Source organism: Falco rusticolus, chromosome 11 (genome assembly GCF_015220075.1).
Source record: "Falco rusticolus isolate bFalRus1 chromosome 11, bFalRus1.pri, whole genome shotgun sequence".
Taxonomy (NCBI): Eukaryota; Metazoa; Chordata; class Aves; order Falconiformes; family Falconidae; genus Falco; species Falco rusticolus.
The window spans coordinates 5584560-5611613 of record NC_051197.1 but is presented as its reverse complement, the minus strand read 5'-3'; the positions used below and the strand labels follow the sequence as shown (position 1 = coordinate 5611613).

The 27054-nt window shown below is 49.2% G+C and overlaps 1 protein-coding gene across 1 annotated transcript in view; it reads right to left on the bottom strand.

Annotated features, from left to right (window-relative positions):
- Positions 1-3302: 3302 nt before the first annotated feature.
- Positions 3303-27054, bottom strand: part of PLPP3 (phospholipid phosphatase 3) — a 46135-nt gene continuing 22383 nt past the window's right edge. Inside the window, exons 2-6 of the mRNA XM_037404142.1 lie at positions 24231-24388; positions 19233-19516; positions 18393-18450; positions 10140-10316; positions 3303-5136 (exon numbers count right to left, since the gene is read on the bottom strand). Of these exons, the coding sequence (XP_037260039.1) occupies positions 5011-5136; positions 10140-10316; positions 18393-18450; positions 19233-19516; positions 24231-24388 (803 nt within the window). The 3' untranslated portion in view covers positions 3303-5010. The remainder of the gene's footprint in view (positions 5137-10139; positions 10317-18392; positions 18451-19232; positions 19517-24230; positions 24389-27054) is intronic.

Sequence of the window (27054 nt, the reverse complement as noted above, 5' to 3'; positions counted from 1 at the left end):
CATGGAGATTTTCCCGGTGAGTTCGCTCCCTTCTAGCTACAGATAGGATGGGGTGGGGATTCGTTGCAACCAGTCTGATCACTACTACCCAAACACATACATAGGTGTAGTCTGTGCCCCGAGGAAATTATAACTTAAGACAAGCTAACGCAGGCACTCCCGCGCCGGCTGGTGCCAGTGGGGGTGGCGTGCAAAGGTGATAATTGAAAGTTGTTGGGTTTTGGGGTTTGTTTGTGTGTGTTTTCCATCCCCCCCTCCCCGGCTGAGTCAACAAGAGGTTGTTTTCTACCTCCTGCTTCCTTTGGTGAAGGCGACAGCTTCTGTTCAGCTTTGATGTAGCTTGGTAAGACGAGCAGTTGGCCATGGGGGTTGTGCCAGGACCATCACCTGGCACCCAGGGAACGAGGGTAGGGAAGTCTGGAGGAGCCGGGCAGTAGCTCGTGTCTGTGGGCAGGTATACGGACCATGTTTACAGAAGCCAGGAGGCAAGTGATTCACTCCATTCATAAAATCTGAACCTCTGATCTGGTCTCCAGAGGTAAAGATAAACACGAGGTAGGACTGGCTTGCCTTTTGGGAGGAGAATGGTGGATGAACACAGAGGGTGTGTCGAGAGAAAGGGGAGATGAGGGGGGAGAAATGCAGCTGATGCAGGATACTGGCTCCAGGGGTGGCCCTGCTGCACCCCAGCCATGGACGTGGGCTTAACACCAGCCCTCCGGTGCTGCGGGACCTCAGCCTGAGATGTCCTTTGGGTCCACGGCTGACCGCTAGCTTTATCTTTACAAGCAGCTGGATGAAAACTTTGGACACCCAAAACAAGACAGGCTCAGAGCATGAGAAAAACAGGTCTGTGCTTGCAGGATGAATCTCCTCCCTCACCCTCCCTTGATTGAGAACCTCATATCCAAAAATCATTGAGCAGAAGTACAACAGCTCCAGCCTCTGAAGGCTGCCAAACATTCTTGCTGAGTGAAGCTGTTTAGGTACACCGAAACATGGCCGAACCCGGGGCTTGCGTAAACCTTTCTTACCCTGGAACAAAAGACCTGCTCCCATGGTAGTCAGGTGCATGCACAAATCCCTGCCTGCAAAAACATGTTGGACCAGTCTCTGCAAAAAAGGACAGGTTTGACCAGAACATCCCCTTGTGCAGAAAGGATCTGCCAACCAGGCCCAAGCATCAAAGGCAGACGGCTGCGCTGGGTGTTCCATAGCCTCCGATTAGCATCGGCATGAGCAGAGCCCAGATTTTGCAGCACTAAAGGCCACAACCAGCATCCAGCCTCTGGCTCCAGCAACACGTCTTGTTTGCATGAAAGCATCTGAGTTTGCTCCTCCGTCTCCCTTGCCGGGATAGCTGCAGAGAGCTGCAGTGTGCAGGGCAGCATGCAAACCACCAGCTCCCAAACCTCCCGGCTGTTCAGCATCCCTGCTGATGCGCGTTTGCATGAAGGACCAAGCATCACAGCAGCGTGAGGTGCAAGCTCCATCTGCACACGCAGACACTGCTGGGAGACCACCCCAGAAGCAGTTGCCTTGGGATCCTAATGCTTGTATGGGTTTGGGTTTGGTTTTTTTTTCCATTTCACCCATTTCTCTTTCACTTCCTTCCTGCCCCGCAGGAAGCGATGGTGATAGATAAGCTCTGATCACCGTGCTCACGGCTTGCGGTACCTACGCCTCCGCTCCTTTGGCTTTCACTTCTCTTTGGGGTTTCATAGAAAGGCTCATTTAATACCAGTGCTCATTCCTTCTGTAGCACCTAAACATGTATTCTACGCTTGGCTAACCCAGGAAGGTCTCTCCAGACCATGCCACCACATATTGCCTTCTCCCATCCATGCCTCCCGCAGTTATCACTCCCCTTTACCTGTTTCCCAAGCGGTTGGCAGGGGTGAGCCCCAGCACCCCAGCGGGCACTGGCCGCCGTGCAAGGCTGCCTGTACCTTGCCGGCCCCAGGGCGCCGATGGCATTGGGCAGCACCGCGGAGGCAGACGGGAAGAGGAGGAGGAAACAGCCACCACTCAGCCAGAAATAGGACTTGGCACCGCTGATGCTTAGCCCCGCTCTGTAACGTTCAAGCCTGTCGTCTTCCACAGATTTATCCGTGGCCTTTTCTCCCTCTCCTCAACCTGACCCGCACATCCTGAGCAGGGTCCCACGGCCCTGCAGCCACCGTCTCTGCCCTGGCTCTTATCACCTCCTGTGCTGTTTCCCCTCTGACACTTCTCCAAGCCCTCCTCTTTCACCCAGACATCTGTATTCCTGTTTTCTTCCAAGAAGCTGGGGGTTAAGATGCAAGTAAACACTTTTCTTGGCCGAGCGCTGGCCAGCCCTGCACGTGAAGGGGTCCATGGGGCCAGCGCGGTCAGCTGTGCAGGGACTCCTCCTCCCGCCCGCGCCCGCGCCACCAGCCTAGAGCCAGGCAGCACATTGCAGAGATAACCAGGGATTAAGGGCCCATCCTCACGGCCACTGCCCTCCAGCTAAAGTCTCACCTCTACAACACAACCCCCAAACACTTATGAATCACACGTGGCACCACGAAAACTCCCTTTGCATTTAGGACAGGTGCGGGTTTACGAAGTTTTTCCACGCTTAATAAAATATTGCTACTAATTAGGATAATAATAGCAAGTGCTAGCTGAGTTCTGCTTGCTTAATTTCCACCTGCTATTTATTTGCAGTTTGATGTGGTATTCGCTTCCTGTCATGCATTCTTGCAAATTATTTCTCTGCCGTGTTATCTTGCCGATGCGGTTCACCCAAGGAGTGGCTGAAACACAGCTCTGACCGTGTGTCACCACTGAAAAGTTCATTTTCTTCTGTAGGAGGAAGAAAAAATAATAACAATTAAAAAAAAAAATCAAGACTGCTGTGCCTGTATGCTGGGCACATCTATATAGCTGAGCATATGTTGTTAACCATATGGTGGGCTTTTTTTTCTCCTTCTTTTCCCCTTCCACCCACATCTTTGTAACCCAGTGAGCTGCAAGATTTTTGCCCTCAAACCCAGTACAGGTGCCCTCAGTGAAAGGGGATTTGCTCAAAGACCGGGCACAGCCAAGGGCAGTTCAATGCAAACCCACGAGTGTCCCCATAACACCCTCCCTAGCCAGGAGCCGGTGGGACCTTCTCGCATACCCATCGATAGCAGCATCGGGTCCGTTTTATCCAGATGTCCTCACCTACCGCCAAACCCCAAAGGGGCACCCCCAGTCATCCCCTGGGGCAAGGGCCCCATTTCCCTGGCAGAGGAAGGTCAACCCAAAGGCAGAAAGCGCCTCGCACCGGGGTGTTTAGTTGTGTTATGAGCTTTTATTTAAAAAGCACATTTATACAGCAATAATTTCGCAGATACAAACTTCAATTTTGTATTCTACAAAAGTCTTTGAATATTCTTCTCTTTACAAAATGGAACATTACAAAAATACAGACAATTTAATATGTTTTTTTTTATACAAATGTCTCTAATTGTAGTTATTTTCATTAAAATATTACTACCACAGAACTACAATATTTTAGTCGACTATAAAAAAATTAATTCAATGCTTTTTTAAGCAGCAAAATGTAAATAACACAGGTCAGGACACAGTTTATAGTCATAGTGGATATATCTAAAATTGTTTCAGAAATAATATTTTACATAGTTAATTTTTAAGGTTTTATACATTATTTATATAATATTTATATATATAAAAAAATCATAGCTTGCTATAGTTGAAATGATAGGACGGATTCTGTAAGAAGGATGTGCAAATGGCCATTCTGCATGCTTTGCGGGATCCCTTTGCAAACGTGCTTTGTGAAAGGGCTGCAAACCAAGAACCTGTGGTTTCCGGGCAAAAAAAAATAAAAATAATTAAAAAAACCAATAAATCACACTCGATATAGGCACGACTGATCTACCACCGGTGTCACCGAGCGGAGCACAGGACCTGGTACCTGCCATGGCGCACACCGGGGTGCCCAAGGGCGGAGGGGGTGGGGGGATGCACAGACTGACTGACACCCAGGCTGGGACGTGCCGCCCAGCAGCCCGTCCCGAAACTGCAGAATAAAAGTTTCCCCAGGACTCAGCCCCGAGGTCGTAGTGCGAACAAGTCTTCGGCAGAGCTGCCACTACCCACTTGCAAACTGCCAGCTCCCGTGGGTGTGCAGGAAACCTGCTGTGATTTTTTTTTTTTTTTTGGGGGGGGGGGATATGGCTGGGAAGCAGAGGATGCTCTTTTTGTGAAGGGCCATTTGTGGGTGCTGCGCATGCCCAAGAGCTCAGGCAGGACAAGCCCTTGCCAGGGAGCAAACTGAGAGGAAGAAATGTGGCTTCTCTGCGTAGAGGATGGAGTTATTCAGCCTCACTGCACGTCTCGAGACTGCTCGTTAAAGGCATGTAGTGTGAACAGAGACCCTTTGGAGATCTTTGACCGGGCAAGCTTCTTCTAAACTAAGTCACAGTATGGAATAGAGGAGGCAAAAATAAACTAGTATCAAAAAGAGAAAAAAAGCAACTCTTACAAACCAATCCCAGATCTTGACTCAGTGCTGTTTCTCGTATATAGTGCTACACAATTTAGTCGTGAGTTGTTGTTCTTTCTCGCAGGCATTGGAAATCTTCATAGTAACAAAACCCTAAGATGGCCAGCTTTCCGAAAATCGTGTTCATTAGGCTATGAACAATTTGGCGTTCACTACAACATGAACACTCAAACCAATTGCACATCCAGAACTCCGGCACCTCTCCTTGTTTGTTCGGCTTTTGTATTTTTTTTTTTCCCCTTTCTCATTGTCGCTTTTGACTTAGTTGACCACCACCCCTTTCATCCAAATGTCGTAAGTTGAAAAGACCACAGAGTAAGACTTTACTGGTCGGGCAAGAAAGTCTCTCCCTACATTCTACTGTCTGATGAGATTTGAGAGCAGCAGGTAGTTGCTGTCAGCAGTCATTTTTTGAAAAAAAAAAATATTAAAAAAATAAAAATACAACACCCATCCAATTTCTCAAAGGTCTACACCATGTTGTGATGGTTATTCCGCTCAATGATGTCCACAGGTGAAAGGATCTCCTTCCGGATGGGCGGTGGAGGCAGGCAAGTCTTTGTCTTGGGCTTGAAGAGATCTGAGACGTAAAACACCTGTAGGAATAAGTGGAGAAGGGAAACTTAGCTATATTGGGTGATGCTTCATTCAAAAACCTGGTTTACAACATACACGGTATCTTTAAGCTGCAAAAATAGCACTTTTTATGCTATTAAATGCCTGCCTGTAACACTGATAGCTTTGAAATCCCTGGGAATTCTGCAAATATGGGAGGAGGCTCAGACCTCAGGGAACACAGCGTAAAATCATGACAGAACAATTTCATTTCTCGCTGCGTCATCACCGAGCGCAATACCCAAACCTCTGCTGAGCGGGTTGAAAAGCCAGGAAACAGATACATGGCCCACACTCCGACGAAATAACAAAGGTCTCCAAAGGGCTGGCCTGACTCACGGCGAGTGGCTTTAGGGATGGAGTTGGCGTGAAACAATTCATTCAGCCAGACATCAGGCAGGCAATTAAAAGCTTTCAAAGCAAAGCTGTGCTAAAAGTTATCAGCTATGAGTCAACGGTGAGAGATGCTCTCTCCTCATGCCTCACCAAGGCACCGGTACAGAGCTGGGGTCCAGTCCTAGAAGCCAAAGCCTACGGAGAGGAGGAACTATTCCTGACTACTTCTTCCTAAATATCCCGTGATGTAACCCCTCTCCCGGATGTGAAAAAGCCAGTGCTTGGCAATTTCGGGAGGTAGCAACACAATAAGAAACAAAGTGCTGGGAGGAAACTTCCACATCCTCCCTTGGCAGTCGCTGCACAAAGCTTATCGGTCCTCCAGGACCGGGGCACTTTCTCCCTTGCCAAAGCTCAGCCCTGAGACAGAAGGGAAAAGAATCAGACAGCACGGATCCTCTGGATGGGGCAAAAACTGGTGAGCACTCATTGTTTTGTTAGCTGGCACCAAAGCCCCCAACTTCGGTCCTGCCGCCGGCTGCCTCTGCCAGCTCAGATTTGCTGGGTCATCTCGGGTAATTCAGGCCGAGCTGTGGATCTGCTGAGCCGAAACCCAAGGAGGAGCAGCACGTGGTTGTTGGAATGAGCAGCGCATTTGAGTTGTCTCCCACAGTCCTCAAACACAACATATTTAAGCAACCAGATAAAACGGGGAAAAAAATAAGTCCGAGGTGCTCAAAGAAATAATATTGGATTAGCACATCCAGGCTGGAGGGAGTAAACATTTTCCCCACCTGCATCTCTACATTCTCTAGCTACCCAGGGCCCTAGGCAGCAGGTCTAGTCATCCTTGGAAACAACTTCTGCAAGTCCCTGTCGGCACAGCAGGTAAGGGGCTGAGCCGAACAGACAGCAAACCTGCCCGAGGTGGCAATTCCCTCCTCCGGCTGTAACCAGGGATGCAGGCAGGAAGCCGAGCTGTTGTTACTCGGCGTTTATTGCTTTGTGGAAAAGCAGGGAAGGAGCTGACATATAAACCACCCCTTTTCTCAGCGTATGTGCTGGTGTTTGGCTGCCTAGCTGTATAACAGAGCTGATAAAGTTGTTTACAGGGCATCCAAGTGGAAGCGTTTGTACTTTTGGTTAAATAACAGGACCCAGCTGATCCCGCCAAGGATCACAAGCTGGAGTCTGGCCTCTTTGCTGCAGCATCGCAGTGTAAAAGCACATTGAGCTGCCCTGGCAACGGTTTTCTTTTGGGTCTTTAATAACTGTAAAATCCCCGTTCGGCTGGCTCGGTGCATTTCTGATGCCATCTTGCTCGCTTGTCCACCTCAGAGAGCTGGATTCAATCAAGAAGATGTCCGATTCCTGCACCAGGATAGCCGTGACCAATCCACTTCTGGGAGGAGATTGCCGAGTGCAAGAAGCATACGAGGATTACGCCGAGTCTGGTCCTTATTTTGGACAGGAATGAGTTATGGTGGAGTGTCATCCCGGGTATTTCAGTTTTTACTGTGCTGCTTGCTGCTTTTCAGGGTTTAATTCAGAGGCTGGGTAAGAGGTTTCATTTCTCTTTAAACTGTACTGCACTTTAACATGGCTGGAGGTTATACAAACACTTATAGGAATCATGAAACATGATCTTTGGGGGTTAAAACAGTGTGTTAAATCCTCCTAATGCTTGAACTGTTTAACACAAAAAAGGACTAATAAACGTGCAAAGTTTTTCACTTGGATTAGCTCCATTTCCTGTAGAAGGTGCTCTCCACCCATAAAGAAAACTTGATGGCAGAAGACTGAGCGTGTATTATACAAAGGGATCCCAGTATCTTATACTGCCCCTTAACAATTCCTACTCCTTTTCATTATATTGAAGAAATCTTTACTCACATCCAGAGAAATCTTTACTCGCATCCAGAGAGGTTAAAACCAACTCATCTAAGCTAACCAGAGCAATGCCAGGAGCCTGTCCTTCCGACATCTCCCCTTTCTCCCTCCAGCAGATGATGAGACCAACTACACGACACATAGCAGGCTGCCTACAACGCGCATAAAAACTCTTTCCATTTAAGAAATCCTCATCATATTTCACCCTGGATCCAAGTATGAATGTTTCATCAGCTGGAAACGCTTGACACTAATGTCTTCTGCTTGTTATTTCAGGCACTGAAGGACAAACGTGTCTGCTGCAGCACAACCTGGATTTAAGCTCTGGCAGCCCTCGGAGATGAAACCCACAGTTGGTTTCTACTGAAAATTACAGTCTGATAACTATGGTATTTTAACGGCCCTTGACTATTATCAGAGTGGACTCTTGAAGGCTGTGCTGGGGGAAGGAGTGTCTGGGAGCACCCTGGGGAGGGTTGGAGATGGTGAGTCTCCAGGTCCCTCCCTCTGCTTCACAGCATCCCGTGCACGAGAGCTGGACCCCAGAGCTGGGCAAGCACCCCAGGACATATCAGTAAATGTAGCAAAAAAGCTGCTAAACTATGCATTCAATCAAACTTTAGGGAGTCTCGGGGTGACTCTACCTCTTGTCCCTTGCCGCCATCTCCCAAAAGGGAGGAAATCGCCTCCCAGGCAATGGCTCACGCCAGCAAAGCCAGGTTCAGGAGAAGAACATATTGATGGATCTTTGCAGGCTGATGAAACGGGGTGAAGGTTGGGTTTAAAACCTGCCCCGAGTCCTGAGCTGCTGCCTGAGATGTCCCCAGCCACCAAGCCATGCCTGCAAAGGGTCTGGAGACAAGTGTCCCCTCCACCAGCCAGCTGGGAGGAGCGGCGCAGGTCGCCCCAGGCTTGCAGGCAAAGCCCAGCCTGCCTGTGAAACTGCAGGCAGCTGCTTCCTATGTCGGTTTACCTCAACACAGGAAAACCAGCCCAACGCTGCTGCAGCCTCCCCTTCCCAGCACAGCTTCCAGCTGCCGGAGGGCTGGGAGGGGATGGCCAGCCCTGCCGCTCGCCCTGGCCAGGAAGCATCCAGACGCCCATCCCAAGCATCCGGAGAGCTATTGTCTTTCTGAAACCACTGCTGGGATCCAGGGGTTGATTGTCTGGTCCCTGCTCCCTCTACATATTGCCACTATCCCATCTCTCAAGCAGAAAGGCGCAAGGAGAGGTAAATATCCCGTCATCAAACCGCCCGGTGATGCACACTTGGTGTCTCAACAAACCCACACGATGCAAATTCAGGCACTTGGACTGAGACGAGCTGCTCCATCACTCCCCGTGTGGCCCAGAGCCTTTCCTCCTCAGGGCTGCCAGCACAGCCATCACCATGCTGCAGCTGACTGCCAGACTAGGAAAAACTACCAGGAGTTGGAGAAACAGCCCGGTAATACTGGAATGAAGGACACAGGACCTGTAAAGCTGTTGCTGGAAGCAGGAGTTACAGCAGCATGCGTCTGTGCACACACACAGGGTTCTCTAGCTTCTCCCTTCTAAATTTGCCAGCATCGCGTGGGACATTGGCATCAAGCAACAGCAAAAGCCAACAGCCACTGCTCAGAGAGTTAATAATACTTCATAAAAACTTCCCAACAACGGCATTTTTGTTTTGGCTTTGGAATATTATCAATTAGTGGAAAGTACATAAATAACCTATTTTCTCTCCTTGCAAAATACAACATTAGCAAACTTAATTCCTTGCCTCCAGGGCTGCTTTATTTTTAGATCAGGTAAAAAAAAAACCAACCCCGAAACCAAAAACAACCCAAGTGGTGAGCTGTTAAAAATCTTGTTTTCAGGATTTTGTACAGGCACTGGAATAACCATAACCACCAGCCCCTTTGTTTCTATGCGAGGCAGCCACCCGTCCCAGTACCCCCCACCCTGCCTACTTTAAACATCTACATGTGTCACTTCGAGTTAGGGGGCTGCACAATCAGGTCAATCTTTGGAAAGCAAATTGGATGAGAACAAGCCCAGCAGCTGAAGACAAGCAGGCATGGCTTTTGTTTGCAATTTTCTCACAAGCCCTTTCGCTACCTTAAAAGCCCACCACCAAAGGAGCCTCCCCTCACTGGGCAGACACCAGCTCCCGCTCCCAGGGGACAGCTTTTAGCTGGATTGTGCAGGGAAGAGCTGTAATCCCAGCCACCCCCGACTCCCTGCTTGGGTCCTGGCAGAAAGCCTTGCAAACGAGCCGGTGCTCGTTACAGGGAGCAGCTGGAGAAGCAAATGCCGCTGGCCGAGAGGGAAATACTCTCCTGTGTCTGAATGCCTTTTCAGTGCCCCGAGCTGCCCAGGAGCCTCCAGGAGCTCAAGGCTGATGGGGAAAAACCTCTAAATGTTGCATTTTTTTCTGAATATCCAGTTTGTTTGGCGGGGGAGAAGAGGAAGTGCTTCCCCCCTCCAAAACGGTAGCGGCATTTGCTCATGGGGAGGGGGAAGCGCCAGCGGGTGCCCCCTCCTTGGCCGAGTGGCCACCAGATCACCCACCGCCAGGCTGGTAGGATGCCCCGCTCCTGAGCCGCACTCCACCTGCAGAGGAGGTTCACACAGGGGTGACACCAGACAAGCCTCCTGCCACATCCCTGGCTGTCACGGGGGGGTTACGCAAGCTGGGCTGGGGAGGTGCCCCCTACTGCCCCAGGACCCCCCCAGCATCCCCACTGCCACTCCTTGCACGGTTTGCTGTACTCACCACGCAGTAAGCCACCAGGGCTCCCTGGGCAAAGCCCGCCAGCACGTCGGTGGGGTGATGTTTGTGGTCCGACACGCGGGACAGGCCGGTGTAAAATGCCATCATGATGAGGGTGAACTGGAGGAGGGGACGGAGCAGGCGGGCTCCCTTCCACGTGAATCTGGCCTGCAGATAAAACTGTGGGGAAAAGAGGAAAACAAAAATGTTGCATTAATTTGAGGGCAGCAAAGGAGAAGCCGTGCCCAAAATGTGCACACATGGCAGCAACCGCCCTGTGGGGCTGGCCCTGGGGCACCTGCGCCCCTGTGGCTCAAGGAGGGGGAACTGCCAAAGAAGAAGGATGCTCTTTGCAAAAGTGTGGTCTCCGTCATGCGAAGGGGAGTGGAACTGGAGCAATTTTAAGCCATGGAGGGGATGCAGAGGTGGATGGGCGCAGCACTTCCTTGGTGAGCCAGGGTCAGGGGCTTGGGACCCCCTGCATCCCAGCTCACCCCACAGCCCTGCTTCAGCCTCCACACAACATCCCATCGGGCCAAGTAAGGAAATGCCTCTCCACTGCTATTCAGTGTGTAACAGAAGCAAGGTCCCAAACGTGCGGGCACGCAGGACCCAGGGCATCTCTCGGAGGAAACCCAGGAAACAACGCAGCACGGCTCACCTCCAGCCCCAGCCCCAAGGGTTTCCAGACACAGTCACAGCCACTTATGATGTGGATGCAAAACGCACTCCTCCAACATCGCCACCGTGGTTCCCAGCCCGAGCCCCAGGGTTTGCAGGGGCGTCGGGAGCAGCCACGTGGTGCAAGAAGTCACTCCTGCCCAGCGAGGGGAAAGCAAGGTCCTGGCTCAACCCAAAAAGACGAAGCTGAGGCGACGCCAAATGGACACTGTCCCCCCACCATGACTATCTCGGGCTCCTTTCCGTTCCGGCCGGCGGGCACGGCTGGTTCCTGTGGGAAACGGGAAGCCGGGCGGGAAGAGAGGACAGGAAAACGGCAACGCGCTGCCCACAGATGAGCGGAGCTGGGCCCAGCGCCGGGAGGAAGGCTGCGGGGAGGGAGGGACGCTGCAGCGACTTTCGGCCTCGGGGAGCACAGAGGCATTCGATGGCTCAAGGACTGTAAAAGTGCCTGGGAAATGCTCCTGCAGCTCAGACCTGCTGCCCGTGGGCTCTGCCGCAGCAGGTATGTTCTGCTTGCTCCTAAACGAAGCCCTGGGAGCCAGACCCAGCGTGCTTCCTGGGACTCTGCAACATCAGAGGGCTGGAAAGGGGTTTAATACCCATTTATGATCCCTTTTACACACCCGGAGCAGTTTACACTGCCTTGATATGAAAGGGAATGAAGCTCTTGCTGGGTTCCCTGAAACCACAAATAACTTAATGACACCATTTACCTATAAAATCAGAATTAATTGGAAAGCTGATAAGGGGGAAGTATCATTTTGGCCAATTTAGTATGTTTGGCTGTTGCATAAACATTATATTTACCCTTTTTTGGAAAGAACACACACTGGGCTCTTTAAAGGAAATGAAACGTCGTGTCTCTTGAATGGAGCAGATGCTCCAAATTATCCAAATTGTCAGCCAATTAACATGGAAGAGAGTAGTACCAAAACAGCTCGGTGCTGGCTAACACACATTATGATTCTGGGGAATATATCTGCAAACCAGCCCGAGTCTGGGAGCGGAGCCACATCACACGCCCCACACCATGCAAACTTGCACATGCAACGCTCCGGGGTGAGTTACAGCAAACCCGCGCCAATACAGCCCAGCAAATGGACTGCTTGGCTGGTCCTCTAGCTTGTGATGGTAATTTCTATGTTCAGGAGAAAGATGAGTCATTAATCAACATATTAAAATTAGGAGGCATATTCTGCCCAGAAAGAACTAAAAAAAAACCCCAAAAACTCCCACCATCAACGATGAGCTGCTTTCCCTCCAGGTAAAATGCAGCCACCTCCGAGCAGGAAAGTTGGAGCTGTGAAATAGCACAGCCCCATCCTGCACAGTCCCTTGCAGTGATTTAACAGCAGGCACTTCAGCCTGCAAGCAAATATCTATGCGGTTCATTAGCAGGCAGCTGCATTTTCAGTTTGCAGCGCTTAGGCTGGCTGAATTTTCATTGCCATGGTATTTAGAGTACCCAGTGATCTGATGCTGAGAATAAACCGTGCAGGCAGGATTCTCCTGGGAAGCATTCAGGGAAGGCGGTGACAGAGAGAGCTGGGGGCCCTGATATCTTTAAATACAAATTCTTAGCGCAGAGACAATGCCCCTTGGAAAAACAGCATTTGTGGAGAGCAGCACTTTTCAAGCACACAAAAAAAATATCCTTCCATTTCCATGGGTTTGGGTCAGGACTATTTCCATTTTCAAGAGTCTCAGCCCAGCCCAGGTGACGGTGTAAAACTCAGGTGCCAGTATGCTGTTGCAGAGCAAAATTCGCTCCAAGTATTGTATCTTATAAACTATAACCCTTAGGTTCTACCAGGAAGACTTGAAACCTAGCACCTTCCCTTAGTCTTGAGGCTCTATCACACCAAACCCCTCAAGAAAGAAATCTGCTGCTGGATAATCTGACATTTGTCCCTTTTACACAGGCTTGACTTCTCCTCAAATCATTGCATTCAACAAGCTTGGACTAAATAGGTCAACTACAGGTGAGGATGCAAAGTATAAATTAAAAATTAGCAATAAAAACCTACCACAAGTTTGAACACGCAGTAAAGCAGACACTTCTGGGGCTGAAGTGATTAAAAAATACACTTGTTTTTATACTGACCCACTCCTTCCAAAGCACAGCTCTGAACTGTGTGCCTAGTGTACACGCTTCAGCCCTGGAGAAGGTGTGCAAAGGCAGCGCGGCACCCTGCGGGGTGTGCTGGGTGCCACCCTGGTCCCCAGCACCCAACTTACACTCAAAGATACATCTACGCATCTTTGAGGAGCAAAACCCACCCCAGTAGATGCACCTCAGACACCACACTACCGGCATGAGGATCTCGACTGAGCTCCTCCTCTTACTGCTGCAACAAAAAGTCTTGGGAAAATTGCTGTTTAAGTTTCCCGTTTATAAGGGGAGGAAAGGAGAAAAAAAAAAAAAAAAAAAAACCAAAAAACAGGATAACAACACCTCTCGTATTCCACAGGCGTACTATGAGCATGCAGGACATCAGCAACTGTGTTCAAACACCAGGGTGCTGACGGTCCCCTCAGTACTTCAGAGGTGAAAGCCTCGGGGTGCTCCAAACTTTGCCTCTGCCCTCAATATGAAAGAAAAACCTAGTTAATAAGAGGTCAAACAGCGAAAGGGGAGCTTGGGGGCTGACAGGATCAGAATTTCCCTAAAACAGGAATCAGTGCTATTACAAAGAAACAGGAAGTTCCTGGCAATTTATCTGAAAACCTGCTTTTGAAGGGATTTTGGTGGCTTTGTTGTTTTTTTTAAACATGGGAGTAAATCTGAAGTGCTGCCTGCTAAGGACTGCCAGATTTTGATGGGAATATGGGGCTGGATGGCGCCCTTCCCAGGAGGAGATGGAGGAGCACTACCACAGCTGGGGTTATCTCCACCACAGACCATCCCAGGGCAGAATAAGTCAGGAGGAGCATCAACCAGAGCAGGGGTGGATGAAATGAAATGGGATTGCACAGAGCAAGAGTTATTTGGAGCTCCCATCCACTGTCTCCTGGCAGAGGCTGAGTTACCACAAAGCAGATGGCTTGAAGGACGTCACATCGCTCCTTTGCTTCCAGGGGACTTCCACAGTGCTGGTGCGGGCAACTGGTGGCCGCATGCAACCCCTGAGCAAAACCATCAAGGAGGAGCTGCCAGGGGACACAGGCTAAAAGCATCACCTCCAGCCTCCCGGAGCTTTCTGTCACCCAGAAATCCTGCCCTGTTCACAGTCTCCTCACCACAAGGCTGAACTCCATCAACCACGTCCCTTAGCCACACTGAAGGTTTCCTTCTGGGAAACGGCCAGTCTTGTTCCTGGCTGCCCGACCTGAAGCTGCCTCTGCAAACAGAACGGTACCCAAAGCGGTATGGGGCCAAAACCTCGCAAACCCAAACCCACCCCACCGTAACGCACTGCCTTGGCTGGGCAAAGCCAGTTGGAGGAAGGGGAACTGCAGAATTCAGCTTTTAGCACCAAGCTAGCCAGAAGACAAGGACAGGAGAAGAGCAGAGACCTCCCAGCAGGGAAGGCACACTCTTTGCCTCTTTGCTGAGCGTACAGCATCCTCCTGCTCCCTCTAGAATACTCCCATCAGCTTAGCAACGCATTTCACACCTTGGCCCTGGCCTCTGATATAATTCCAGCTTATTCCAGCTTACTTAGGTCACTGCTAAGCTTGACTTCAAGTTCACAACCACCATGGAGTTGCCTTCGCAGGCAGGTGATAGCTCAGCAGCATCACAGCACCGGGACCTTCTCCACCCTTCAGCAAGAAACCCCGGTGAGAAGCCTCACGCTCACTCCAATACACAACACCGGCACCATCTCTAATTTTTCATATAAATCAGTAGAATACACTAAACCACACCTGATCTGAAGTCTTCCGCCTCACCCACTAACGCGCGTTAAATGCGTAAGCCACCCTGTTTTGCTCTCATTTTACCTGGAATCAGCCAACATTGCTGAGGGATATTCATTTAGCTTTTCTGATATTAAGGTAGCTGTTCTGCAACCTCTGTGTGGTTGGCTGCGACTTCAGGCAACTTCAGGCTGCAAAAACAGTCAGTCTTACGGTCTGAGGTGCTCGAGGGGAGCGGGAAGCATCCCTCGCACCCCGCAAAGCCTCCCCACACCAGCGAGACACAGCCCGGAGGCACGGGTCGGGTCCGGAGGGCTGCAGGGAATAGGCTGTTACATACCTCCTCTTTCCTCAGCCTGCTAAAAATATGTATTACAGGCTTGCTCAGCCAAGGAGTAACAAAGCAAGGAAAATTAAGACAAAGAGGATTACCCAAGCGTAATTTCCCCTTTTAATTTTTTTATACAAAGGCCTGATGTTAATTGAGTATTCTTGGTGACAAGAAGGCTGCGAGAAACTTAGCCCCAGAGTCTCAGTGTTTAGAACTAAATCCCAGGAGATTTTACTGTGTTGCAAGCACCTTTCCCTGGGACTTTTCCCCCAGAGCCCTCCTGGGCTTGGCATCTATCCACATTTTCCTACCGGGAGCCCGTGGCCAGACTGATTCTCCTTGATGGATACCACAGGGCACTGCTGCTGCGCCAGGCGATGGGGAAGCCACCGTCACCCATCCACTGGCCACCAAACACCTGGGCAAATCCAGCCCCATGGCTCAGGCAAAGCCCTGTGGGATGCGTGGGAATCCAGTTATCTTTTAATAGACCAAGTAAAGCTTTTTGGCACCCATCTCCATCAGGTGAGGCAAACTTGAAAACATTATAATTCAGAATGGGCCTTAAGCATGAAGCCAGGGAATGCCAGGAAAGGCAGGAAGTGACTTATCCTGGAAATATGAAGTATTGTTCAATAGGGGATGCACTCAGGATGCGGCTGATCAGCCAAGCCTCTGCAGCACACGCTCAGCCCCCAAAATATCCCCACTCTGCAAAGGCTCCCGGCAAACTCCTGGTATCCAAAGCACCAGCAGCAAAGCCCTGACTTCCCAGGAACTGAAGAACAACTGTTTTGTTTCGGTTGAGATGATTCCCTGATTAAATTCATCAAACCCACCTCCTGCAGGCTTCAGCATGGTGGATGCCACATTTCTAACCAGGCTTTCAAAACCCCACTCATTCATTGAGGTGGGCAAGACAGCCGGGTTTATTTTGCACTAAATAAAATCCCTCTGGGTTATTGTAACATCTCATTTTGGTTTTTTAAACGTCATCTTTGGATATTATCAGCCTCTCCAGCATGACAGATTTTCTGCCTCCCATTTTCTGTGAGATTTCTCGTTCAGGCTCCAGCCGCTGTCGGGGAGCTGGAGTGATGTAGAGCAGGGTGCTCGTGGGCAAGTTAGAATCATAATCATTTAGGTTGGAAAAGACCCTTAAGATCACCATTTCCTCACCTCCGATACATGCTGTGTCACATTGTCTTGTCTCAAATTGACTTTTTCTCCCTTTAATTTATGGCCAAACAGTTGGTGCAATTTTTCCCCTGACATTTTAAGGCACAAGGCAACCAAACAGCTGGTCAGACAGAGCCTGCTACCAACGTTATCCCAGTTTTGGGACAAGGAAAAAAAAAAAAAAAAAAAAAAGAATTCTTAAGGGACTGTGTGTCCAAACCCCTCCATGCTGCTGTCCCAGAGCAGAGGGTCAAGGGGCAGAGGCTGCTGAGCACCGACAGCTCGAGTGCTCCCATATGGGGACAGGGAAGGGCAGCAAAGAGATGAGAGGCAGCATTCTGCTCCGGAGCATTCTGCAGGAGCTAAACACTACTTCTGAAGTCTTCTGCGAAGTTAAAAGAAAATCAAGGAGCAGGCACAGGTGCAAAGCAGTGCTGGAAAATGAGCCACGTGGGTTTTCCACGCATCCCATGGAAATGTTGCATGCACGCTGCAGTTTTGGGGTCTCCAGTGCACCCCTTGCCACCAGGCCCCCCAGGCACTGGCATTCCCGTTTGTTTCTCGCCTGCTCTGTAACTGCTGGATTTTCAGAAAAAGCACAGAAAAAAACCCAACTAGTGAAGCACCACGGCCTGCCTGGTACCCTGCGGACATAGGGTCAAACCATGGTGACTTTGGGCACATGCTGCTGAAGCGAGCGGGGTGGAAATGTGGGCAGGGGGTGAGTGCTTGTCCAGCCACGCACAGCCCCCCGGGTCCTCCCCCCCACCCTGAAGGATGCTGCAGGGCATGATCGCGTGCAAAAGGGAAAGCACTGGACTCAACTTGCAAAAAGGCCAAGGAGCAGCATCTCCTAAAAAATAAATCCTGGAGGGACAACCCAATTCTTGGAGAGAAACCACCACTGACTTAATAGAGACTGGCAGTCCTCGCTGTTTCTGGATGCCAGACTCAGAAGCATCTTGGTGCTGACTTATCTGACTGGCCACAGACCCCCTCGGAAATAAATAAATGCCAGTGTGAGCAATGGTTTCCAAACTCAGCTCGGAAAGTTTTGTGACGGCAGTGATGGAGGCCTGAGCCTCCTGCAAAGCATCACCAGGGCAGCTCTGCACTGTAACACAGCTGGGAGGAAACGGCCAAAACGCTTACTGAAGAAATTCAGATGTTTTCCAAGAACAAAATAAAGTAAGGGGGAAAGCGAGAAAACAATTTAATACACCGCCCCCAACAGCCTAGTAAGCTTAGTAATTCAATTACAGAAAATGCTCACAGGGAGGGGGAATCCAGGGCTGAAAAGGCAGGAGGGAGCAGCGGTCACTTATCTTTTGAGAGGGTAGAGCAAAAGGACCGGCGGGTGGGGGGGCGGGGGGGGAAGCAATGTTCGCAGATAAAGCTCGTGTTTAACATTTTTATCGGTGTCATGCTGTTTCTTTGCTTGCTGGTCTGAGCTTACAGGAGATGGGGGAAGCACAAATCTTGAAAGGAATCCAAAAACCTTTTTCCTGATTTTTTAAAACAAATAAGTAATTTTTTTTAAAAAAATTAATAAATAAACCCAGACAGAAATCAGTGCCCAGACAGCCCCGGCCGTGCGCGGGTGCAGCCCCGGGCGGTGCGGGCAGCGAGCCTCCCGCAGCCCCGGCAGGAAGCACCTTGGCAGCCGCCCCGGCCCCAGCCCAGCGCAGGAAGGGTAGAGCCATTTCTCACTGACAAAGAAAAACAAGTCCCAGTCCTCTGCTCCGGATCCAGGCAGGCAGAGGTTGCTCCACCTGCTTTGCTGGCACAGTTGGGAACCAGCCTTCGCCCCCCGACAGAGCCACGACGGCACATCGTCCCCTTTCCGCTGGTGCAGCGTTTTGGCTCACCCCAAACTCTCCTCAGCAGAAACCACAATGTGGGGTGAATGAAATTGCCCAGGTCATCCACAGATTTATTTGGATTCAGATTTAATTGCGGCCTTGGCTACATCCCAAAGCCGTGCAGCAAAACTATCACCCCAGGAGTCTCCATCCCAAATAACACCAGAGGGGCTGAGAGTGGAGCTTTCCACCAGCAGCTTGTTCAGGCTCTTTTTTCAACCAACCCTCTATCGCTGATGCTCATCGTGCTGCTATTGCCACTGAACAGGGGTGAGTGCCTTGGGAAAGGGGGACAGTGGGTAAATCATGTCAATCTCAAGCAAGGTTGAGGCTACTCACCACCAAATACAGCATGGTGTAGAGGGAGAAGGACGCGTGCCCGGAGAAGAAGGATTTCCTGCAAAACAAAGCAGGTGCTAAGAACCAGTCACTATAACCTTTGGTATTATAATTTTACACGTGATATGGTGACTTTGCCTGCTGCTACTAAGAGGGATGCCAAAGCGGAGGGACCCACAACCCCCAGTCTTTTGGCTTACAAAACCCCCATTTATCCACCCAGCAAAAAAAAAAAAAAAAAAAAAAAGCGCACAGGGATGGACAGGATGCTTGCATTGTTCGTCCCTTCCTGGTCTACTTGTGGGACAGCAGTGATTTCCAGGATAGCCTGATAACTCATCCTCTCGCCTCAAATAACCAGGAAACCATAAAGAAATAAGAAGTGAGCAACTTCTCTGGTTGCTTAATTGCAGCGTGTGAAATGTGCCCCTGGAAATGTCAGACTCGAGCATCTGATGGATTTGATACGGAGCCCGAAGGGGAGGCGCTGGCAGCCCTGCCTGCACGGAGCCTCCTCGTCCTCCTCCGAGCCCTCTGCCCCGCCGCATGGGTCAGCTCGAGCCGCTCACCATCAGCTCAGCTCCCGTGGTGAATTCCCACATTGAGCAACCACACGGGGAAACAATAGTGGAGGAGTAAAGAGAAAGGAAAAGAAATACTATTCAGCCAAGCGCTGCGATTCCTAAGGGAAACTGCCAGTCACTGGCAGCCAGTTACAGCCTTTGCAGAGCAAGCAGCGTTTTGAGTCATCTATTGCTGGCAGAGAACCCCCTGAGATATTTCACATGAGGTGCCATTTTGGTGGTGGTAACCCATCGCTTTGATGCCGCAGACTCTCACCTGGCTTCCTGGACCTTGCTGTCGTTTCCCCTGCAGGTGTAGTTCTGGATGTAAACTCCCTTAGCGCAGTTGATGGTGGAAAAATCCAAATCGCAAACCTCCAGGAAATGCGGCCGCAAGCGCCCGACGGACACTTTGGCAATGTCTGTGAAGGACTGGCTGATGGCGCAGCCGAAAACGAAGCAGCCCACCTGCTTGTAAAGAGCCGCCACGTAGGGGTTCTGGATAAAGGAGTGTGATTTCTCCTTCAGGTAGTGGATGCGGTAGAGCTCTCCCGTTATAATCTGGGGGGGGGGAAGACAACAGAGAGGTTAGAGAGTAGGCAAAATGCTGTGGAAAACCTGCAGCAGATGCAGGGCTGAGACAGCTCTCAGCTCTGAGCATCTCAAACCAGCAATCTGCTCCCACAGCAAGGAAGGAGAGCCATAGCCCAGCATCTCTCCATCCTCCTTCTCTGCCCTCTCAAGAAGAGATTGCAGCGCTTGAAATGTTCTTTATGGAAAAATTCAATGAACAAAAAAACCCCAAAAAACAACCAACACAAACAACGCTAGATTTTGGTTTAGCACGTTGGCACGTCTTTACAGAAGTGAAATAGTAGTCCAGATCCATACCAGTACAGCAGGGAAAAAAAGCAATATAAACCAGATAAAGAATCAGTGTGTGTTTGGGAAGGAGAGGCCAGATCCCCTACCCTCTCATCAAAATCATTTTGGAGGGAAAAAAAAATAACTACCTGCTTATCTTCCTCCCTGAAAACCATGAGCACAACAGCAAAAGACTCAGAAAGCCCCAAACCTCTCAGATTCTGGCCCAAAACTTGCTGCCACTCAAAGCCTGTGTAAACACCAGCCATTTCTGGGCGTTTCAAGGGGTCTTGCAATTGCATGGCAGCACATCACATTTTTCTTGTGTCGGGGTGCTGGGGTTTGACAATATCGCCATAAATCACTGTCAGGGAGCAGAAGACCTGACTTCTCACAATCCCGGCTCTCAAAAGGCAGGTTAATGAAAATCAGGCTGTGAAATGAAGTCCAAATGTCTCACCTCTTCCAAAAAAGCAAAGGCTTAAATTGTTCTCCATCACGTTACACACCTAGGTTTTGAGCTCCAGATTTACAGCTTTAGGATTTTATTCATTACTTTAAATGTTTTTATACCCGAGTAATAAATCGAGGCCGATTTTTTTTTTTTGTTGTTGGCTGCCCCCTTATCCCTGCCCCTCTCTAGTCACGAGGACCGTGATATGTAAAATTAACTGTCAGGAAAAATGCCTTCATGTTAATCCCTTTCTGGAGCAGCCAGCAATATTCCTCCCGGCATGGCAGCCTGCCAGCGGCGTGCAGGAGACAAGGCTCCCCTGCCTACCTTTTTTAAAAGCTTGGCACAACCTTTGGAAACTAATAAACTGGAAAAGTATGGCAATTAGACTAAGAGGAGATGAAGCTGTATCATTGTTTGAACTCACTTGTAGCATGGCTTGGAAAAGCAAAGGTTGACCTAAGGCAGCTGAAATTGCTGCTAAGCAGGATTTATCAAAGAGAGATACAACTATAATAATTAAAAAATAAAGGCCAAGTTAGAGCACTCTGCTGCCACGCACAGAAATGTTTTGCATGGCTGCACCAGCGTTCTGGGTTTACGTGTCACCGCTGAGATTTACTCTTAGAAATCTGGTCGTGATCAAGAGTTGTCTGGGGAGCTGCAGCTCACCAGCTCCAGCATCATTTTAATCCTCACAGACTCCAAAGACCACGGTTTATCTCCGGTTCGGACCCCTCGCCAGGACATCTGCTGGTATGAGGACTGCAGGGGGAGGTTGTCCTGGGTGGACGTGGAGGCTCCTGCACATGGGCACGGCCGCTGCCTGCAGCCTCCCGGGAGCCTGGGCTCACATGGAGGGGAGCTAACAGCTCCAGAACTCATGACTTTTGCCGAGGGGAGACAAGAGAAATTAAGGATGACATCTGATACTGGCAGATGTGCCATTACTCCCAACTCACAAACAGATCCACGTAAACCTGAGGCTCTTGGCCTGGGAAAGGCATGTGACCGTTTTAAAGAGGGACCAACAAAAGTCTGGGGATTAATATTTTTCTCTCACCGTTGGTGGTCTGGGTAATTGCACACATGTAGCAGATTGTAAATTGGAGACTTCATTCCCCCGCTAGCATGCTGCTGGGCAGCTACGAACCCTCCCCGCTTAGTTAAACCCATGGCTCAACCTTAATGAGAAGCTAAAAATTGGGCAAACTTGTTTTTTTGGCAGTGCCGTCCCAGATAAAGCAGGACGGTGAAAAACTAATGCAGCACAGATGTGCACGAACTGAAAGGACATACTGAAAAGAAAACAAGTCTTAAAGATACTAAGCTCTTCTTACGCCTTGCATTTCTGCTGAGCCATCTGCACGGGACATATGCCGCGCCGACGTGATGGGCACAGCTCACGGGGGACTGTCACACACATTTAAGACGGTCACTAGAGAGGAGCCAGTAACCAAATTTTCTGTCCGTGAATGCCTTTAGCAGACTTTTGGTTGCCGTGCCCATTTTATCATTATTATAAGATATCACTAGCAATCCAATTAACCTGTAATTACTTTTAGAGCTTTTCTAATCACTCGCGTCTCTGGTGTAATGTTCCCTGTGTCTAATCACGTTGAAGCATATCACCTTCAACAGTAAAACTACCAGCTAATCCAGCTGTGTAACTCAGATCACCTAGGAAATTAATTTTCTTAGATATTTTTCATAGGATTTCAAGAGCTGTCAGGTGTGAGGGCCGGGGCACCATGGCAGCGGTACCGTACGAGGCTCAGCAAGAGGAAATGTCACCTTCCCAGAGCCATCCCAGGGACCGTCAACATGCTGCTGTGCCAATCAAATTAACCACCTTCCAGCACGAGCAGCAGCCAGGAGAGATGAAGAGCCCGCATCCCAGGGGCACGAGCCTCTCCAGGGTCATCTACATGGAAATTTGCCTGAAGCCAGTAAATATACAGGTATTAGAACCAAATGCATATCCTCTCACATCCTGATCGAAGCAAAGATCTTTGCCTCTGCTGTTTACCTAACGAGCACTCTGGGTGTCCTCAAGCCATTTAAAACATGACCTGGACCTTTTACCCTGGGCTAGACTGCCTGTGACGCCACGTAACGCAAGGGTGTGAAATTTTGGCTGCTCCATCCTGAACGCCAGCTCCTGGAAGTCCTCATAACCACTGTCCTGCCTTCCGAAGGCAACGTTGTGAGCGAAAGGAGCGGAGTCAGTGCTTTGTGGATTTGGAAGGAATTCCTATTATGCTACAGTAATTCTGGTATCTGGGTTACATCTGAAAAAAGAGGTCAGGCTGACTTGAATTTTCCACGCATGCTGCCATAGCAAAGAAATCTGTTGCTTCAATTCCTCGTTAGCCATTTGTATCACTCAACAGCAAATAACTTAGCTTTTGAATTTACCTTATTAAGTTACATTTGTTGTGGGCACAGTGAAACCAGGGCAGAAACATCTAATTCTTTGGGGATTTTCTTTCTCTTTTAATTGACCTGCTATTTCGTGGTAGAAATTTGATGGATCACATAGGCAGCTGATTATGTTTCCAGTTTCTGTTCCAACTCCCATATTTGCCACTGCCTCATTACTGATCAGAAGCACACTCTGCATGGAGCCGGCGTGCCGATAGCTCAGGCAGTAATGCGAAAATGAGAGGCTTTTTCATTTCGTTTTTATGGCTTTTCCACACTTGGGGGTAATTCACCTGCAGGGTAAAACTCGGCTGCGTTTACAAAACTGGGGGTCTGGCACCTTTCAGGCTTGTTTTGAGGAGGGAGGGGGCACAGGCACAAGGCAGTTATGGGAACCTACTTTGCTAAGTGAGTGTATGTGGTCAGGAAACGATGGAGAGATCAGGAAACGATGAAGATGCTCACAGCACGAAGCAGCAAGGCTGAGGACGGGGTACTACCAAAGCAGGCACATGCCATGCCAGAACACCTACTGCCCACACCATTGCTCCTATGAGCAAAGATGAAAGCTAGGAGGGGAACAAGCATTCCTGACCTCTCCATCTCCATCCCTCCCAGCTGAAGGACCAAGAGGAAGGCAGCATCTCTGGGAAAGCACCTGAGCTGTGCTGGCAGCAGGTGAGAAGGAAATCGTAGGTACTTTTCATAGGGGAATTTCATCTTCAGCTGGAAGCATTTAACCAACAACCAGGAGACAGCTCTTGCCTCCTGCCCCAGCACCAAATACATGCTGGCATAAGGAGGCTCAGCTCCATGGGCTGAATTTAGGGTTTTGGCTGACATTTAAAGCTCTCACCGTGCAATCGTTTCCTACCACAGCTCTAGGAAAGCTGGCAGGAAAAGAGAAACAAGGCGGCATTGGGAAGGTGGTGCATTAACTACTTTTTAGAGTGAGGACTCTGGGAATATGCTCCCCATGGAAGGTTTTAATTGTCTTTCTAAAACGGCTGTAATATACAATCTCTTAAAAATCTAATACTAACCTGTGAAATTTTTCCAGGCACTGGTTAGCTGAAAAGATGTATCCTTTCTTTTTTTTTTTTTTTTTCTTTTTCTTTTTTTTTTAAACCTTATGAAATAGGCAAATACCAAGAGTTATTTGAATAGGGACAAACCATGCCAAGTCCTTACTGACACTCCAAGTCTTTTTGCTTCTACCCTGAACTCTTACTGGAGGGTGAAAAAACTCTTGTGGAGCTCACAGACTTGCCCAGACAGCTTTGGGCCTGTTTATGGGCTTCAGGAGTAATCTCATTCCTCCCATTACAAGCTTTCATTTGCAAATGTTTACTGCTCCACATTACGCAGAAGTCAAATAATCACAGAGAAGATGTGCACCTCAGTAGATAGCGTGGACATACTGGCAAGAGTGTGTTAAACCCCCACACCAATGGAACAGTGACAAAACAGTGACAAAAAGCCACCCAGGATACCCAAGGGACAGGAGAGGGGGGGTTCGGAGGTGGTACTTACAGCGAGGATAGCGATGAGGATGCCCGCAGCACACAGCACTGCATCATTGATAGTCTCCATCGTCTTCAGCGGGTACCTGATGCTGTCGTCATCGCAGTAGAAGCCCCGCTGGTAGGGCTGGATTGTGCTCGTTTCAATGATGAGGAAGGGCAACCCCGCTGGAAAGGAGGGGAGACAATAACCAAACGCATCAGCAATACAGGCAAACACAAGCAGCTCACCAAAAAAACAAACCAAAAAACCCAAGACCCAGTAGAAACCCCCTTGCAAACCACGCAGCACCGGTCCCCGGTGCTTTTCTTTCTATATTGCTATCTTTCTAAAGGGAGTAGCATTGGGATTTGTTTTTCCAAGTCGCTCTTGCGGGGAAAAAGCATCTCCTCTGTTATGGTTATCAGATGTCTGCACTGCCTGGTTTCAGTTAAGCCTTGTGCATTGCAAATATTAACTTACAGGAACGGACCCCTAAAGCAATCCCTCTGCAAAAAGCCATGAAAATGAATCTGGCGCTTCTCTCCTGGGAGGGCCCGATGCTGTGCCGAGCGCCCCACGGCAGGGCAGCCCAGAGCTGTGCAAACAAACACTGCAGGATCGAGTATCAGCACGGCTGCTCCGACTCGGGCAGCCCAGCTACACTCCATCCCCATTACTTTTAAGCTTTTGAAGCCTTCCTTGACTCCCCCCTCTCTGTATTTACAGGGTATACGTATGTTTGTACCTACTGCCATAAGACGATGTGCTTTGAGCAGCTGTGGGATACCCACCCCTGACCCATCCTCGCCAGGGCAAGCGGTGCACACATCCAGCCAGCCCACCTACACGAGCTGCTGAATTCCCACCAGAGCCTGTTTGCTTTCGATCACCTTAAAGCCACACAAAACCTGTTTCAAAATGCTGTTTGTGAACTTTCCATGCAGGAGACCTGCATCTGCACAGCTCGTCTGGACCTTCGCATCAAGCATGGAGCAGATCTGCTCAGAAACACAGGGTGACGGCTTAGGGCACGCAGTACGGAAGGGACACCTCGAAATCGCCGCACAGCTGTAACCATATTCTTCCAAGTCTTTAGAGAAACACAGCATTGCCTCAATCCTACGAGAGCCCCGGGGTATTTCCCAGCCACGATGGTACCTTGGGCAGGGCACCCTCAGTTTCCCCATCTACCTTTGCTACGGAGCCCAACACCAAGAGGAGCAGTACGTCCCCACCAAAACAAGCCCCAAATTCCCTGAAACCCATGTTCAGAGTAAATCACAAACCACAAGGTACAGGAAACCCTCCTCCCACTTGCAGAGCGAAACCCAGGTAAGGGGAAAACAAATGCACCGCGGTTCAAGCTGTCCTTGGGCCAAGACAACAGGTCTCACGCCCAGATCCTACAGAAAGCACTAGGGAATATTTGTCGACCACTAACTTGCTTAGGTATCTGTGAGCTTGTTTACACAGCTAGCACTCTTAGACATCAGAGGGTTTTTCCTTCTAAAATAAATATAAAAAATAAAAAAAATAAAATAAAAATGAAGTGCTGTTGGGTTTAACCTAAATTTCTCCACGGTACGTTTGTAGTCCTCGGGATCTGCTAGATGCGATTACCAAAGTTACCATCCAGGCTGTTAAAAAGTACCATCAAAATAATGTTCCCCTTCTCCACGTGAACCACGTTCTGTATTTCACTTTGCGCAATCCCTTTTGGCTCCTTTTCCTATACGTTAATAGGCTTGCCTAATCCAGGATTATTAGGGGGTTTGTTAGTCTTAAGAAAAAGGAAAATCGCCATCATCGGTGAGCCGGGACAACCACACACAGACTTGAAGCCTCTCAGGTACCCAAGAACAGCCAGGGCCACCGCTCAGGACCCCTTTCAGCTCCTCTCTGAAAACACTGCAAAGGGGTTAATTGCAAGCACTGGGCCCCGCGGTGCTTGGCAAGGCAGGATGGTTTCCACCACGTGTGTGAACCAGCAAGGAAAAGTTTCAGAACCACCTGCCCAGCTCAGATTTGGTAAATAAAATCGGACATCTCGTGTGAATCCAGTTGATCTTCATTCCACTCTTTAACCGTTTTGATGCCTAGCCAGCTTGGCCCCAAAATGTGCCTCTGATGCCAGCAATCTGATATTAATAGGCCACTTAAAAAATCCTTAAGTTTCCCAATGAAAAATTGCAGGAGAGGAGCTAATGTCGCTTGGCACGATCCAATTTCACATGCACTTGAAGCAGCGGCGTAACTGTTGAACTCGGGGAGTAGACATGCCACGGTTACGTGGCTTATTGTTATTTCTCCAGTTCCTCTTGTTAATAGCTTTCACATGACAGGTCTGTAAAACACATGTTCCCACAGACAATAAAATACATCTGAAAGCTAAAACTGGCTTAAAAAAAAAAAAAAAAAAAGAAAAAAAAAAAAAGACAGACAATAGTGTTCCTATATATTATGTGAACCCAGGAATAATAAAGATTTGTTTTCCCTTCATTCATTGAACAGCATGGGGTAGTATTTCCGCGTTTCAATTATATGTACTCTTGCCACAGCTATAATAAGAGCATAACTGACCTATATGGTATACATTTTTTTAAGCGTGCATAGGCATAGTTTAGAAAATCCAATGGTTTTGTTTTCTCTCCTACAAACTTGTGGTTTAGCGGGATATTGCCAATCAAGTCTTGACATTTTTCCAGCAAAACAGTAACCTCAGATTCCCTTTTTTTTTTTCCTTTGCCCCCCCGCCCCCCCCCCTTTTTTTTTTTCTTTTTAAACATGAGAAACATAAACATACTCTCCATAGCTGAACGGATATTACTTAGAAGACATAACATGCCTTTGA